The 18681-nt window shown below is 37.6% G+C and overlaps 1 protein-coding gene across 3 annotated transcripts in view; it reads right to left on the reverse strand.

Moving 5' to 3' along the window:
- Positions 1–7776: 7776 nt before the first annotated feature.
- Positions 7777–18681, reverse strand: part of BBOX1 (gamma-butyrobetaine hydroxylase 1) — a 54624-nt gene continuing 43719 nt past the window's right edge. For all 3 annotated transcript variants that reach the window (XM_081098169.1, XM_081098170.1, XM_081098171.1), the window contains exons 6-8: positions 15226–15422; positions 10144–10310; positions 7777–8346 (exon numbers count right to left, since the gene is read on the reverse strand). In XM_081098169.1, the coding sequence (XP_080954295.1) occupies positions 8186–8346; positions 10144–10310; positions 15226–15422 (525 nt within the window). In that variant the 3' untranslated portion in view covers positions 7777–8185. The remainder of the gene's footprint in view (positions 8347–10143; positions 10311–15225; positions 15423–18681) is intronic.

The raw sequence follows: 18681 nt of genomic DNA on the forward strand, positions 1-18681 counted from the left end.
AGGGAAGGGGTGTGTTCTCTAATTAAGTCTCTGATTAAGTCTCAGTCCCTCGGTGAACCTGGGCCCCTGGGCTGTGAACTTCACCAGGGCATCTTAGTTGTGTATTTTCCTTCCTCCAGGTAAGGTAGGCTAAAAGAGTTTCTCCTGAGAGCAGGCCTCCATAAGAACAGAATAATCTGGAGCATTTCAAAATAGTCTTTTTTCCCCTCCCCCTGTTGGAAACATAGGAGATTTTTCTCAGATAGTCACTATGAGGACCTGTTAGAGTGCCTGGAGGCAAAACACACACAAATGTAAAGCCTTCCTGTGGCTGTGTCCGCCTGGAGTTTTTCTCTTTTAGGCTTGTCCACATGGAGCCTGCCCTGGCGCTGGTTCCTAGGGAGGTTTCTGCTCTGGGAAGTTGTGCTTTTCTGTGTTTGCCTGTTTGTCTCTACAATTTTGGGGGCAATGATTTGCCCTGTGACCTCACTTGTCTGATGAATCTGAACCGAGTCACTGATTTTTCAGTTTGTCCAGCTTTTTACTTGTTATTAGGATATAGTGAGGATATTGAAACTCCTTACATGATGGAATGGACACTGGAAGTTTCCTGCTGGGATGTTTTAAATTGATGAATGGACTGATCCTAATAGAAAATGGGAAAGCTTTTGAGGCTAAAATTGGGTATGTGCACAGATAAAGTGTGTTAGGAGGGAAGAGAAATGAAGTCCTCCTCGGTATAGAAACAGAGACTTTTCTCCATTACTGAATTCCTGGAGATGTGATTTGGTTTCAAGATATAATAAAATGGAGAATGACCAAAGAAAGAATCACCTTAGCTCCTTTCATTTGTTTCACAAATATTTAGGCACTGGGGAGACACAAAAATATCTCTGCCTAAACCATTCACAATTTATTGGACACTGTTGATTGGCTACTCAACTGCTAGACTCATGGCCTTTATCTGTTTATCCAAGAGCTCCATCTTGCTTACTAGGTCAGAGCCCTTACTCTGTTCTGCCTGGTATGCTTTACCTGCCTGCTTTCTCCTACCTAGACAAGCATCTCTTATCTAGAGCAGACCCTGGTAGTTGCCTACACATCATCTCACATTCATCTTCATCCTAATTTTTAGTTATCCACTCCTCCACACAAGCATGGACACCAGGGGTAGAAACCACCTCCCTAGCCTGAGGGTATATCTGATACATTTAAGCTAATCATGGACATTTCATTTCCTATAGCTATAATTAGTTTTTGAGTGTATTTGACATAATTCTGTTTGAGGAGGCATTAGAGGAAGCCTGTGGGAGGGGTTTTAAGGAAGCTTTCTCTGCTTTTAAGAAAGACACAGGAAAAGTTAGCCTCTTTATTTTATCCATTTCATCAGCTTGAGAGGAGAAAGCACAGAACCAAGAGAACTACAGAGATGTGGGACTGGGGATGTATAATGTGGAGAGACTGCCTTATATCCTGGACTTTATGTTTTATATGAGATTAAAAAAAGTCCTTATTCTTAGATTCAGAGTTTCTGTTAATTGAAGCCAAAAGTATCATAATTGTATATCATCCTTCATCAAATAGCTCAAAAGTCACTTCCTTAGGGAAGCCTTCCTCGATCCCCACTCCCCTGAGATTAGTCCTGTCTTATTTTCTGATCTTGTAGCTTCTCAGACTTTCCATCTATAGAATTTACCACAGTTAGTAGTTTATTCCTGTGATTATGTATGTGATCAATTCCTGATGTTCTTACTAGACTTTAGGATTGTGTAATCCCTTATGTCTGTCTTGTGCACCAGTGGCCCGAATAGTGTCTGGCACATAGTAGGTATGCATGAGTAATGCTAGAATGAATGGATAAATGTAAAAACGTGTATGTAAGGCTCAATGGGAACTTGAGGAAAGAGTGCTTAAGCCTAACTTGGAGAACTAGAGAAGGATTTATAGGGGAGGTGAAACTTAAGCTGAATCTTGAAGGAAGAGAAGGAGTTTTCCAGGCTTACAAGGTTGTAGGGAAGAGGAGTCCAGGCAGCTGGAAAAATATGTGCAGAAGCCTAGAGGTATGCTCTCTGCCCTTAAGTCCAACCAAATCACATTTTCATTGCAAGAACTTACAGTTCAAACTTATCCTCAAAATGACATTTTTTTGAGGATGACATAAAGGGGTATTTTTGTGTATAAAATGTCTCCTGTTTCTTAGTTTAAATTCCTGAACAGAGAGATTACCCTCTATGTTACTCAGTTTTTTCCATAGAATTATTTCTGTTGCATAAATTCGCTCTACTTCTCTAGTAGACATTTATGCACTCACTGTTTAGTGGTCAGCTGTGGGGAGAAATAGAAACCAATGAAGATACCTTGTGTCTGACACGTCATTCTGGTGACCTGGGGAGTCATTCCAATGAACCAGCCAAGAAGGTAATGTGCTCTGAGTCAAATCAGTGAGATGAATAGACAGTGAGTCCATGCTGCCAAATAGGGGTAAGTTCTTATCCAAGTTACATCAGATCTATTATAAATTTGGGGGAAAGTCAAATCTTTAGACCGTTATATCCAGGAAACCTAATCATCTGTAGTCTGAACCAGCTGCCATAGCCCATAATATGTCATGTCCTATATAACACTTAAGAAATTGTTGCAACTGTATCCAATCCTTCTGTTCTTCCTTTCCAGGGCAAAAATAATTTTTTTCAACAGAGAAGGAAACAGCTAGTCCATGGGGAGCTGGCTTGGGATGCTGTCTTCTAATGACAAAATACAACGTGTAAGAGGTCTAGCTGATTTTGAATACAAGCCACCATTGTTTCTTTATGAATAAAGTGTAACCGATTCCACAAGCGAGGCCAATATAACTAGCTTATCATCATACCATGAGGCTTATAACCTTGGTCCCAAACACGAAATGTCTCCAGGAAAATAAGTAATGATTTCATCCACCATCGATATACTTTCCAACTAGAGATCTCCAATCCAGGTCTTTGTCCTGAGCTGTATGTGTGTGTGTGTGTGTGTGTGTGTGTGTGTGTGTGTGTGTGTATCTCCAACTGCCAAGTGAAATAGCTTAGGGGTAATGCAAGTTCAGTCTGTTCAAGACTGCATTCATTTTCTTGCTCAAAATTTTGCTTCTGCGATTGTGGCTTCTTTCCTTGAGCAATGGAATTGCGGTTAATTTCTTCTGACTAGAAACCTGGGAGACATCCTAGGCATCTCCCTCATTCTTCACTTACACTGGGTCATCAAGTCTAGATTGAGCCTCTTAAGTATATCTCCATTCCCTCTTCCAGCATTTTAATTCAATCTTTTTAATTTCTCATATGACTTCCTAAGGTAGATTTATAAGCACATACATGGATTTATGACTTCTAATCTTTCTCATTTACAATTCTCTCCACATTGTACCCAGATGGATATTTAAAAAATAAATATCTGATCAAGGCAGTCTATCACTTGAAAACATTTAAATGGTTCCTCATTGCTTTAAGGATTAAATATCAACTCTTAAGTGCAACACATGTTTCAACATTTTGTGACTTGGTTCCCCTCTCTGTCTCCAGCCTTGTATATCTCTTCTCACCTTAATCCACCCTCTCCCTCTTCAACCTCTTATTATACCTAATAATAGTTAACATCTATTGGGCACTCACCCTAAGCTAGGAACTATGCTAAAGGCTTTAAATCAGTATTTTCCAAAGTTCTCTGAAGATATGTATCATCTGAGGTGTTTGCTAAAAATCTAATTCCTGGTCCATATTCCAGACCCACTGAATCAAAATCATCAAGGAATGACCCTGAGAAGCTGTAATAAACAAATACACACACACACACGCACACACACACACACACACACACACACACACACACCCCATCATGGTGACTCTTATTATTAGAGACATTTGGGAAAACAATGCTTTATATAAGCTTTTATTTAATCCTCATAAAAATGAATGAAATAAGAACTGTTGTTAGTCTCATTTATAGACAGAAAAACTGAGGCATAAGGGAAGAGATAATTGGTCCAAAGACACATAGTTAATTGATTGTGATTATTATGATTTGAACTGAGGCATCCAATTCCAGAGTTTACACCACTGTTAAATTCTACCTTCTCACATGTGTGTTAACACATGTGCTGTGTGCACTCTTAATTCTCTGTGCCTCTTCTGCCCTTTGATTTGGGAAGTCATTTTCCCATCTTTGCCTAGAAAACTACTATCAATCCTTATTCAACTCAGCTGAAGCTTTCATTAACCTCCTCAGTCTGGTTGGTTGCTTTCCTATGAACTATTCTGTTATTCTGTTGACATAATGTATCATCATTTATATCCTTGTCTGTTCCCCTACCAGACTATAAGCAGGCACATCTCCAGTCTTTCTGTGTCCTTGGTCTAGCAGAGTGCCTGACACATACAAGTTATGTGATAAATATCTTCTGAATGAATAAAAGTGCAATAAGTCACTTTAGCTTGGCAAGTGCTTGGGGTTTAGATGCTGTAAGTCTATGGGGTTAGGCTCACTCCAGAAAATTACTTGTTTTGGGTTATTGAATGCTGCCTCTTAGAACCAGGCCATGTCCCTTTGAACTCACTTGGCTTTTCATTCTAGGAGTGTTCTTGGGAGAGATGGGACTGAGAAACAAACCCTTCTTTTTGAAGTTCAAAGAAATCAAATGTGTAATATACTTTGGTAGCTCTAATAGAAAAAGACAATGAAGGCCTCAGAAGGGGAGAGTGTTATAAGGGAAAGAAAGGACTGATCTGGCAATGTGAGCCATGGATTTAGAAGGCTCAATGCCGGAGTTCAATCAGAGGGGTGTGCTGACATGTGCTTGGGGCACTCTTGATCCAGACTCCTAGTGCTATGGGTACACTATACGTGCAAAGCGTAAGTTAAAACATAGTTGGAAGTACTGTTCTCACTTGGTCTTAAGGCAACAGGTAGAGAGCTCTGTAGTGGTGTCAGTAAGACTTTTAAGACAGGAGTCTTGGTGAGGGCCCAAAATGTATGGACTAAGTGTCAACATTTCCAGGATTTCAGCAAATGGTAATACCCAGGCTGCCCTTTTCTGTAGGGGTATGAAAGGGACTGAGCTCACAGGAGTGGGATTTCCATGGCTGCCAGTGACATTGTCTTCCACTATTGGGGAGGAGGCCATGGCCATAGAGGAAGTCAAGACCATCAGGTGAAGCTGTCCAGAAGCTCACAGATACCATGTTCATTTATGAGGGTTGCATGTGTCTTGGTTGTTCCTTTCCAAGTTATGAGTTGAAGGCAAGGAATGAGGGGAGCTGTCTCATGGACAGGTGTAAGCTATCCTGGCAGGTCTTGGAATCTTTATTTCTGCACGAGAAACTTAGGCAGACTAGATTTTCTCTTAAGGTGCATGCTTGTGTGTGGTGTCATAACTTACATTTAAAGGAAATGTTGAAATCACCAGGTCAAGGAGGTGTGGAAATTTGGGTAATAGAATTTTCAGATGACATGATACTGTACATAGAAAACCCTAAAGCAGTGGTTCTCAACCTTCTAATGCCGCAACCCTTTAATACATTTCCTCATGTTGTGGTGACTTCCAATTTCATTGTTACAAATTGAACATAATTAAAGCATAGTGATTAATCAAAAAAACAACATGTAATTATATATGTGTTTTCTGATGGTCTTAGGCAACCCCTGTGAAAGGGTCGTTTGACCCCCAAAGGGGTCACGACCCACAGATTGAGAATCGCTGCCCTAAAGACTCCATCAAAAAATTATTAGACTTAATAAATGAATTCAGCAATGTAGCAGGATACAAAATTAACGCCAAGAAGTCTATGGCATTTCTATACACCAATAGTGAACATACAGAAAGAGAGACTGAAAAAGCAATCCCATTTACCATTGCACCAAAAAAAAAAAAAATTAAGACACCTAGGAATAAACTTAACTAAGGAGGTAAAAGATCTATACACGGAAAACTACAGGACACTGAAAAAAGAGAAAGAGGAAGACATAAACAGATGGAAGCACATACCGTGTTCATGGATTGGTAGAATCAAATCACCAGAATGTCCATACTACCTAAAGCAATCTCTAGATTCAATGCACTCCCCATTAGAATACCAACGGCATATTTCACAGACCTAGAATGAACTCTCCAAAAATTCATCTGGAATAAAAAAAGACCCTGAATAACTGCAGCAATCCTGAGAAAGAAGAACAAAGTAGGTGGGATCTCAATACCAGATATCAAGCTGTATTACAAAGCTACTGTTCTCAAAACAGCCTGGTACTGGCACAAGAACAGACATATAGATCAATGGAATAGAACAGATAACCCAGAAATCGACCAAAACCACTATGCTCAATTAATATTCGACAAAGGAGGCATAAACATACAATGGACTCAAGACTGTCTCTTCAATAAATGGTGTTGGGAAAATTGGATAGATACATGCAAAAAAAAAAAAAAATGAAACTAGACCACCAATTTACACCATACACAAAAGTAAACTCAAAATGGATTAAAGGACTTAAATAAGAAAGAAAACCATAAAAATTCTAGAGGAATCCACAGGCAGCAAAATCTCAGACATATGCCGAAGCAATTTCTTCACTGATATTGCTCCTAGGGCAATGAAAACTAAAGAGAAAACAAACAAATGGGACTACATCAAAATAAAACCATCAACACAGCAAAAGAAACTATCAACAAAACAAGAAAACCAACTGTATGGGAGAACATATTTGCCAATGTTATTACTGATAAGGGTTTAGTCTCCAACATTTACAGGGAACTCATACAATTTAACAAAAGGAAGATAAACAACCCAATCAAAAAATGGGCAAAGGACCTAAATAGATACCTTTTGAAAGAAGACAGAAGGAAGGCCAAGAGACATATGAAAACATGCTCAAAGTCACTAATCATCCAATAGATGCAAATCAAAATGACAATGCTGTATCATCTCACACCTGTCAGAATGGCTATCATCAACAAATCAACAAATGACAAGTGCAGGAGAGGATGCAGAGAAAAAGGAACACTCATGCACTGCTGGTGGGAATGCAGACTGGTGCAGCCACTATGGAAGACAGTATGGGGTTTTCTCAAAAAGTTCAAAATGGAACTCCCATTTGACCCAGTGATCCCACTTCTAGGAATATATCCCAAGAAACTAGAAATACCAATCAGAATGGATATATGCACCCCTATATTCATAGCAGCACAATTCACCATAGCTAAGATGTGGAAACAGCCCAATTGCCCATCAGCAGAAAAGTGGATTAAAAAACTGTGGTACATCTACATAATGGAATACTACGCTGTGGTAAAAAAGAAGGAATTCTTACCATTTGCAACAGCATGGATGGAACTGGAGAGCATTATGCTAAGTGAAATAAGCCAGTCAGAGAAAGATAAATATCACATGATCTCACTCATTAATAGAATATAATGAACAACATAAACTGATGATCACAAACAGATCCAGAGACAGGGAAGCATCATCAGATCGTCAAACCTCAGAGGGAAGGTAGGGGAGGGTGGGGGTAAAAGGGAGAGATCAACCAAAGGACTTGTATGCATGCATATAAACCTAACCAATGGACACAGACAACAGGGTGTGAGGGCATGAGTGGGGGGGGGGCGGTAAGGGGGTAATGGCAGAAAAAGAACACATATGTAATACCTTAATCAATAAAGAAATTAAAAAAAGAGTGAATAAAACAAACCTTTGAAAATATGAACCTTTTCTCAAGCATGGTAAAGACAGTCATATGCAGTCACGAAAAAATGAGACCCTATAGGCAATAGTACAAAACCACATTTTATACGAGACAAGTTTTATTTGAAACACAAGCTTTATTTGAAACAAAGGCTTTCTTTAAAAAAGGCATTATTTGAAGAAAGGTTTTATTTGGTACAACACTATTTGTAGGCATTCTGGAGACTCTCATTTATGGGCAAAAGAATTTAGATCATACATGCACTACACCAGAAGGGATGCTCTGTTTGGAAGAGAGAGAACACGGCTGCAAACATCTAAAGAGTTGGCATTGGAGATGATTACAAAGAAAAGAAAACTCTCGTGAGAAAGGTGACATGTTCAATGCTAAAGAAATTAATATGTAAATGACATGGAGCGTGGTCCCCGAAGACAAGTATCCTTAGCATATCTTACCAGATACACTCATTGGAATCTAACTGAAATTACAGGCAGGAGATTCATTTTCTATTCTGGACACTCCGCCTTAAGATGCGAAGCCTTGACATGACCACATCCCAGTCAGCGTAAGCTCCTTCGAGATGGCGGGATATCTCAGTCCCAGCTTCGTAGCTACTGCGGCCATGCAGTAAGCGCCAGTTATCAAAAGTAATCACATCACCTAGACAAAAGATTTTTCAATATGAATAATCATGCCTTTAATGTTTGCAGAGCTAGAAAATGAAAAATATCCTTGCTGCTTAGTTCACATCAAGAAACAGTATGTTTACTTCTTTACATAAAACCTATGCATGCACTTTTCACCCAAATCAGGCCACGGGATGCAAATAGCTTTAGACATTTTGACATTTAAACTACACAGCCTGGCCGGCTCCTTGTGGGCATTTACATTGTTTTTACTTAAAGTGTTATCTTTGTGTAAAATGTTTGAGTTGTTCTCCCTGATTGTTATTTATCTCTTATTTAGAAATGTTTGTTTCCAGTATAATAGCATCAAATAATTATAAAGATAATGACCTTCTTGGTTTGTCTTCTATGTTTCTGGTATTTTATATACATTATTTCTAAGCCTTGTAAAAATCCTAAAAAAGAGAGTATTATCTCATCTTTTTATACACGAGAAAACTAGGGCTCCAAGAAGTTGAGGGATTTGCCTGAAGCTACGGTGCCATTAAATGGGGAAGCTTGGATTCCAGCTCTTATTTATTTTGTGTTTTTCTCCCATGGTATTTCCATTTTACGTTACTGCTCTAAAAATTCAGCGTGGTGTGACTCCATAGCAGTGGGTTTATGAAGATTCCTAGTATTGCTTTATTATACCACGATCAATTAAAAAAATAATCACAAGTGAAAAAAGTCTTCTACTTGGTCAAATCAGTGCCAGAGAGAAATTATGCTTTTTATTTGAAACCTTGAGTTTGATGTTGTTTTACTGAGTCAAGATGGTCCAGGAAAAACACAATGCTTTCTGCTCCCTTATTTTTTTTTTTAGGATTTTTTTTTTTTTAATTGAGAGAGGAAGGGAGAGGGATATAGAGATGGAAACATCATCGATCAGTTTCCTCCTGCATGCCCATTACTGGAGACGGAGCCCACAACCTGGGCATGTGCCCTGACAGAGAACTAAACCAGTGATCTCTTTGCTCAAAGGTCCACGCTCAACCACCGAGCCACACCAGCCCAGCAAAATAAAGCAGTTCTTGAAGTTTTCCAGTTACTTGAAATAAAGGAGCAGAGAAGGCTGGTGTGGCTCATTGGTTGAGCATTGACCCATGAATCAAGAGGTCACTGGTTTGATTCTCAGGGCACATGCCAGGTTGTGGGCTCAATCCCCAATAAGAGGTGTGCAGGAAGCAGCTGATCAATGATTCTCTGTCATTGATGTTTCTATCTTTCTCTCCCTCTCCCTCTCCCTTCCTCTCTGAAATAAATAAAAAAATATAGTTTTTAAAAGAATTGCTTTATTTCTGTTAACACTACATCTACCAGATCAGATAAGTTTAATGTGTAAACATTACTCCTATAGTTTAGAGTGAGAATCATGAGGGTAATTTGATGTCTACCAGGATAGAAGAATTAAGTACAAGCTTCAGTTTGTATTGATTGGCTATCAGGGTAGAAAATATAAGTTATCAGTCTTGACATCAGACATGAGATTTCCTTAGGTCTATAGCTCATCTTTCAGGTATTTATTCTTTAGGTTGAAATTATTAATTTTTTTCTGTGTTTAAGAAATACATAGGAGCTTATTAAAAATGAATATTTTAAAGCCTGGGGAGTCAGTAGAGTAGAAGTGGGGGCTGGGAGTCTGCTCTTTAAGCAAGCTGGCTGCTCCCCAAGATTCTACTGTAAGTGTTCCACATTCGGTGCCTGAGCAAAACAGCTCTCTACTGCTCTAAATGGTGAAGGTTGAAGGAAATACGTCCTTTCAGTTGTTTGAGAAAACGTGTTCACTGACCTGGATTCATCTTAAAAGTGAACTTGGATTCTTTACAGTTCATGAGGTCAACAAACTCCTTCAAAGCAGCATAAAAGGGCTGAACTTTTTCAACAGGCACATCGAATATCGTGTCTCTCGTTGCATTATTGAAGTTGATCCGAATCACTTGACCTTTATCATCTAATCTGTTTTTTTGAAAGAGAAAAAAGTTAAACATATAAGTTACAAAGTATCGATTTACATTTATAAGGATCAATTTGTCTTGGGAGATGTTTCTAAAATACAGTACTAAAGAATCCAAACACATGTACAGAAAAAGTTAATGCTATCTGTGGTACAATGTATTTATTTCTTTTTTCATTTAGAGAGTATTTTTTTAAAGCTTACCCCCTAAGTGCCAGAATGATTCAAATTAATTTAAAATAAACATTACTGAAGACTATATTATAAAGTTTTTATGTTTGGAGAAACAAATTCATTCTTCATTCTTTAAAATAGTAGCTTTTACATTACTAAAGTATTTTTATGTTATACTTCAGAAATTGGGCTTTTAAGTCTGATTTTATTGGAATATTATTGGAAAGAAAGACCTGTTTTTTAAAAGTGTGAAATATACTTTTCTAACTCAATCCCTAGTTTACAGTTGAGGAAACTGAGGGACAGAGAAAAGAAGAGACTAGCCTAAGGTAGATTCTTTGAATCTTTCTACCTGTGGCACCCTTTGTGCCATCCTCCATGTTACTGACAAGGATGCCATGACTTTTAAACTTCTTTGGGTTTTTTTGTCTTAGCCACTCTGGTGATCAGCTATTTTTTAAAATACATTTTTACTGATTTCAGAGAGGAATGGAGAGGGAGAGAGAGATAGAAACATCAATGATGAGAGAGAATAATTGATCGGCTGCCTCCTGCATGCCCCACACTGGGAATAGAGACCACAACCCAGGCATGTGCCCTGACTGGGAATTGAACCATGACCTCTTGGTTCATAGGTGGATGCTCAACCACTGAGCCATGCCAGCTGGGCAGTTCTTTTTTTCACTAATACCATAATTCCTTGATGGGAATGGTTATGGTAATTATGATCTCTCTCTTTTACAGTAAAAAGGAACTTTGTGATTCATTAATCAAATGCAATAAGAATTGTGTGTCTCACGGTATATTGTGCTAAGCTTTAATTTCCAAGAGTTCACATACATAAGCAAAAATAATCAGTTTCTCTCTCTCTCTCTCTCTCTCTCTCTCTCTCTCTCTCTCTCTCTCTCTCTCTCTCTCTGTAACACAGTCTCTGTCTCCTTGCACCTAGTATTTACTCTCTCTCTATCTGAGAAAACAAGACACATTTATTATTTGACATTGTCTGCAATGACATGAGAGGAAATAGAAAGCAAATTAGTATAAGGTCTATAGAAGACATTGTTTTTGTTGATTGAAAAATGTTAGAGGAGATGAATAGCCAGCATCTTGAAAAGCTGCCTATGACCTTATAACATAAAAAATACTTCAGTATGTAAAAGCTTTGTAAGAAGGAAATCATGTGTGCAATAACAGAATAAAAGGAAGGTCCCAATGCAGGGTTACATGCTAAGGAAAGGTAAAAAGCTCCCCCAAATGAGGAATGACTGGCTATATATTAACTATACAGGGACAAAGATTTAAATATAAACTAGCACCATGGTAACTATAAACTAGCAAGAGATCATCAGTGATGCCAAAAACAGAACACAATGAAAGGACTATAGCATCACCTCTACAATCTGCTGGTGCTGTGAGTCCCCCTCACTACTTACAGTATTATGTCTCATTGAGAGATAATGATACTTGATGGGACTTCTTGAATTTGTTGAGGAAATGGCACTATGGTGTTGTCCACTACATCACATTTTATGAGGACGGGCAGTAAAATTTTATTTCAGATTAGAAGCATCTTGAATCTTGCAAATTAAATATGTTCCCTCCTTTCTTTGGTCTCTAGAAACTTAGAGCTGAAATCTATTACCAGTATACTTGTATGTGTTGAACTTTATGGACATTCTAGCTAGCTAAAATTTATTCTGCCCTTTCTGAGTCAGAGGGTGCGTTCATCGATTATCTCTATTCATTCCTACTTCAATGGTATGTGGTAGGTATTAAATTACTCCCTTTTTACTGGCTCTCTTCTTACCATGGGTAGCCAGCATAAGTCACTTGACCAAAATTGTAAAACTAGGGAAGGGGTTTTATTTATGTGATTGAATTTGAAACCACTAAGAAGCATTGCAATAGCTTAATCTCACTATTATTATTTTTTGTCCAAGTTTCTTTATTTGTTTATTTTTTCTTGTACTGTACCTAACTCTGTCAACAGCCTCCAAGTCTTTTTGTACTAGATGGAGCATAAACATCTCAAAAGAATTATAGCACTTAAAAAAAAGAAGATTAAATGAACCCAAATGCAGAGATGACCAAGGCCCTTGATTAACTAAAAACCCTCATTGTTTCATCTCGTATTGTTAAAAATACATTTTTACGCGAGTTAATGTTAGCCATTTGATATTCTCTAGGGGATGCTCTGAGACCTTGAAAATGGTCAAATTTTGGAATTTTACTACCAAAAATTACAAAGCCAAATTATGATTCAGATGGTGAACATTCAGGTAATTCCACTCAATAGCTAAGTTTTTGGCCTCTCTTCTCTAGCCTTGCAGAATTGGCAATTATATTGGGCCACAACAAAATTAACATTTATCATGGGTCCCCCACCCCCAGTGGATCCCCTCTGATAAGTCTAGCACCCACCTGACAGCATACATAGTTATTACAGTATTATTGACTATATTACCTGAGCAATACTTCACATCCCAATGACTACTTTGTAACTACTTAATCTCTTTACTTTTTCAACCATCCTCCTCAGCCCAGCCCATCAACAGCTAGTAATTTATTATTTGTATCTATGAGTCTGTTTCTGCTTTGTTTGTTTATTTCAGTGGTTCTCAACCATGGCTGCACATTAGAATCACCTGGGAATCTTTTTAAAATCCTGATTTCTGGGCCTCAGAATTTCTGGAGAATGAGGCCCAGAAATCAGGATTTTAAAAAGATTCCCAGGTGATTCTAATGTGCAGTCAAGGTTGAGAACACTGGTTTATTTTGTTCTGCAGATGCCACATACAAGTGAAATCATATAGTATTAGTCATTCTCTGTCTCTCATAGGTTTTTAAGGTAACTTTTGAACAGTTAAAACTGTCATGATAAAACTGGTAATCCAAGAGTTAGTTCTTCTCTTTCCCATCTCAATGACTGACCTCTCAGAGAATGTTATCTTGATCTAGAGTTTATTTTTGACCTCTGTTTTTATCTCACATCCTTCATCTACTATGTCAGAAAAATATGCTGTTTTGACTATAAAATATGTCCCCAAATGAGTACGTCTCCACACTTCCACCATCACCACTTGGACCACTCATGTTCAAGGCACCCTCTCCTCTAACTTGGTCTTCCTGCACCAGTCCTTGCTTTTCTACACTCCATTCAACCCAGCAGCCAGGATGATGGGTTTAAAATGTACATAAGTTTGTATAAATGCAAATGTTTCTCTTTTGATCAAAATCTTGCAGCAGCTCCTATTTCATTAACAGTGAAAGCCAATGACTTCCAATGGCTAGCAAAGCTCTTCATAGACTTGCCCCCATTTGACCTCTTCTCTTAATACTCAGCTCTACCCTGGCCCTTGGCTTGATTGATTGCAGCAGACATGCTCCTAGGCCTTCTCAAGTCCTTTGCTCTAGCTGTTTCAGGAAATGCTTACCTCTGAGCAATCTTCCTCATTGCTTTAAGTTTTTACTCAAGTATCACCTACTTAGTAAAGCTTTCCTCACCACATTATTTAATCATGCAAGTTCTCTCCTCTCTAAGTATTTGGTCTTACAGATTCTCCTTATCCTGCCCTACTTTTCCTTTTTTCTTGAGTACGTAAAAATGTTTTCACATTCATTGTAATTTATTCATTTGTTTTAAAATTTCTAATTCTCCCATTCTCTGTTAGACTGTAAGCAGGGATCTTTGTTTTGTTCACTGATGTATGCCAAGCACCAAGAAGAGTGGCTGGCCTCCATAAATATTTGTTGAATGAATAAATGAAGGCTCTATTGTGTATATCAGACAAGTGAGTTAGTACACTGGGAATCTGCTTATTTATTAAATGAGTTTACTTTCATAGTATCTGGCTATGTCTCCTGAAAGAAGAATATAAACTCAATTCTAAAATTGGAAACACCCCAAAATCCACCAATGGGATCTTATTAAATAAACCATATCCTAGAAACACACTGTAAAATAATTTTCAAATAGAAGAATACATTTGTGGCCTTTGTAGATACTTAAAAAATTATGATCAGATAATGTCTGATGAAAAGAGAACACAAAACGTTCCATGTAGGGAACATGTGATTTTTGTTGGAATCTATTTGGGAAGACATCCCGTTTCATTCTCAATCCATGTGGTTCAGATGAGGCTGTCTTTGCCCCGGGAATGAACATGTGACCTACGAATGGTTAATAAGAATTGTCTGACTTTCTGCCTATGGAGATTGCTTCAAGGATACACTTGGACACAAATTGGGTAGTGAGTCATTTAGCTTTGTTGTGGCTATTGGGAAATAAACACTTTCTCTGTGCTGTGTTTACCAGCTCTCAGGATAATGAAAACTTGGAACTTCCATTGATTATCTTTGAAAATGAAGCCAACACAGAGGATGGCAAGGCTAAGAGGTGAAGAAAAAAGAGATCAATTTCAGATAACACTGTTTTAACTCCTGGATCTATCTCATTAGATTCTTCTACTTCTGGCTGAAAGTGTTCTGACTAGCACAATCATACTGATCATAACTAGGTAGAACTTATGTTTTAAAAACTAAGTGAAAATTAAGTGTATATGAAGTCTTAGTTATGTCTCATATGAAATTTGATAAATTTTTATGGTAGAAAAATTCTTTTTTACTGTAATAAAAAATAGAGCTCTGGCATTAACTGAAGCTTTCTGTGTTTTAGCTTTAGGTTAATGAAGCTTTTGCTATCAGCTGTTGTATTGCTGTGAGAAATTTTTAAATAATTCTTACTCTATAATTTTGTGTTTGGATTGCACAGAGAAATCGCAGTAATCCACTCCAATGTCTGTGAAGTCCACGAAGGTAGAGGACAAAATCTGGAATGCTCGAGGATTTTTTTCCTTGAGCTTTCGGCATACGTCAAATCCATCTACAATTTCTGTATCACCTCCGGTGACTGTTTGTTTTATGCAGTGCAGAAGCTGAACCTATAAAAAGAAATAGAGAAATAGGTTTTTAAATGACACGTACTCACATATTTTTTACACTGCATTAAAGAAAGCTGCAGGAAGATATGGATGCACTAAAATCAACAAACCTTGTTTTATCTGTCTTTGGGTCATCAAAGGGGTTGGGGAGAAAAAGTTGCTCGCCATCAATACTTTATAGTTCAAAAATTGTTGCAGTTGAAGACATGGACATGGATATACTAATGTTCATTAGCAAACAAAAGGCACAGATAAAAATAGGGGCTGGGAGCTAGCACTTCATGTTGGAGTATTTATGCACCTCCCCTTGGCCTTACAAAGGAGGTGGGACCTAATCTGGGTCAAGGAGGGTGGATATGATTTTGAATACGTAGAATAGAATGGAGAGAGCAAATCAGGTGGCAGCAATGATGGGTATGCAAAAATGCACACTTCCCTGGGCATCAAAAAGTTTGGCTGCAGTAGAGGATCACTCCTGGGAATGGTAGATGCAGTTGGAAAGTCAATTTGGAACCTCATCATGGAGAGTCTTGAATATCAGATGAAGGGTATTGGACTTTGTTTTGTGCTCAGAGGAGAGTTGTTAAAGGCTTTTGAATATGGAAGTAAAGACTGAATTAAACAATATCAGTCTAGTGGTGATATATGGGATAAATTATTTAAGGTGGGAACTAATGAGAGTGTTATGTGATAGTTCATATGGATGGATAAGAAGCTAATGATGGCCCTAGCTGGTTTGGCTTAGTGGATAGAGCATTGGCCTACAGACTGAAGGGTCCTAGGTTTGATTCCGATCAAGGGCACATGCCCAGGTTGCAGGCTTGATCCATAGAAGGAGGTGTGCAGGAGGCAGCCAATCAATGATTCTCTCTCATCATTGATGTTTCTATCTCTCTCACCCTCTTTCTTCCTCTCTGAAATCAATAAAAATATTTTAAAAAGAAGCTAATGATGAGGGATATGAGGATGAATAAACCTAAGAAACATTGGGAATGAGAAACCAAAAGGAGAGTATTAGTTATTTTTATTAAGACTTAGAAGGAAACGTTAAACATTATTTCATTTTGTAAAGCAAAACATGGTAAAATTTTAAAAATACTTTCTTTTATTAAGCAGAGTTTATTTTCTTTGGTTATGTGACTCCTTTTGGTAAGTCAGCATGGGTGGATTATTTTTAATAACTAAATTTAGACCCTGACTTTCTGCTTAGAGAGACTAACACCATTCAGCTGTGAAAACTTTATTCTTACAGAGTGGAATAAAAATAAAAACCAATGTCTGGCAGTTCTTATTGAAAGGAAGAGGCAAATATGATCAAATACCCAGACTAGGGAATAATTATAAGTGGGGGAAATATCGATTTAGCTTGCTTATCTCCATAGATTGTCTAGAACAATGCCATCCATTTGAACTTCCTGTAATGATGGAAATGTAGTGACTAGTCCCACATGGCTACTGTGCACTTGAAATGTGGTTAGTATGACCAAGGAGCTGAATTTTAGATTTTATTTAATCATAACCAATTTAAATTAAAATTTAAAAAGCCATTTGTGGCTCATGACTACTGTAGGAAATAGTGCAGGTCTAGACCACAATCCTCCACCCTCCCAAAACTGCATACATTTTCTCAATGTTTTAAATGTTATGCATACTTGTTCTCAAACTATGATTGTGTGATTTACATTTATTAAGTCCTCACTCCTGTCCTTAGAATTTTATACTTTCATCTTCATTTTATAGGTGAAGAAGCTGAGACCTAGAGTTGAAAAATTCAACCAGCTAGTAAAACTCAGCTAATCCATGGTAACACTGCTATTCAAACTTTGGTCTATTTGCCTCAAAATCCTCATACAGCAACTTCCTTCCCTATAAAGAGAGAAACCTCTTTATAGCACTCCTAATAATTCAGTATTGTGTGGTTTGTGTCTCTGTGGTTTGTAAATGTAAACTTTCATCTTAGATTGATGATGCCTTATTTTCTGATGTTAGGAGAAAACTGGTCTAAATTAATAATAATTCAGTCCTTAAGTTGATGCTGTTTTCTTTTAAACTAAAAAAACAAACACATATGTGCCAAAGCTGGCCAAGTCATTGCAGAAAACTATCTCATCACCAGGCCACTGAGGGGTGAAGCAGCATGATTAAAAATAAGATAAAATGAAAATCTCCACTTCAAATATACTAAACTCCAAGAAGGCAAAACAATAGCATAACTTTGTCTCAGGGAGAATAAAAATGTTCCTTAAATCCTTTTAGATTTTGCCATAATGAAGTCATAGAATATTTCAAATATAAATCTTTAAAAAAGGTCAACTGATGCCTTTTACATATGGCAAGGCCAAGTAATAATCTTCTCTTCTATGTTTACATTTTATTGCAATCTTATAAAAGAAAAAAGGTGATGGAGCCAGATGACACTTTCACTGCTAATTCAAGAGGAAAATATATGTGTGATGTGTATAAAACCCAATTTTATTTCATGTAAGTCATACAGAACCAAAAATATTTTCTTTCTAAATGTTGCTTTATGGCAGCATGTGACTTCTGGCCCAGACAGAGAAGTTGGTGAAGCAACATCTGTGTTTCATTAGGGTCGTGTCTCCTTGTCCCTGCCCCATGTGATCCAAATTGATCAAACGGAACTCTCAACAGGTAACTAATCCAGATCATTTCATCTGTACTGGAAGAACATAGACTAATTCTGTTTGTTATGAAAACATTGGAACTTAGGGACAAAACCCCTTCAATAATTCAAAATGGAAACTTCAACAGTACACAAACAGTGCCTACATTTTAATGATTCCTCTGCTAGAATTTAGACCTTTCAGGAATCATCTTTTATTTTAAAAATCTCCCATTGGGTCATTACTTTTAGATGTTTCATTTGCTGATGGGAGACAGGCACCCTTTTGTGACATTTCTTTACCTCTTTATAGCATATCTGTTACATCTCTATTGCAGGAAAGGTGCTGGGTTAAGTCTTGAGATATAGAGAAGTCTAAAATTAAGTTCCATATTTAAAGAGTTTGTAATATATGATAATGTGTATAAATAATCATCACATTATATCAATTATGGAAATTTGAAAGTCCGACTCAAGACCCATATTGTGCAGTGAAAATTGGAGGCCCAAGTTCAAGTTCCCTATTCATCAGATGTTACCCTGTGAAAGTATTTAGCCTTGCTATGCATCATTTCCTCATTTGACATAAAAAAGACACGATCTATTCTGTCTACCTTAAAGGGATGTAGCAGATAA

Source organism: Myotis nattereri, assembly GCF_964212035.1.
Source record: "Myotis nattereri genome assembly, chromosome: 9".
In the NCBI taxonomy this organism is placed as follows: Eukaryota; Metazoa; Chordata; class Mammalia; order Chiroptera; family Vespertilionidae; genus Myotis; species Myotis nattereri.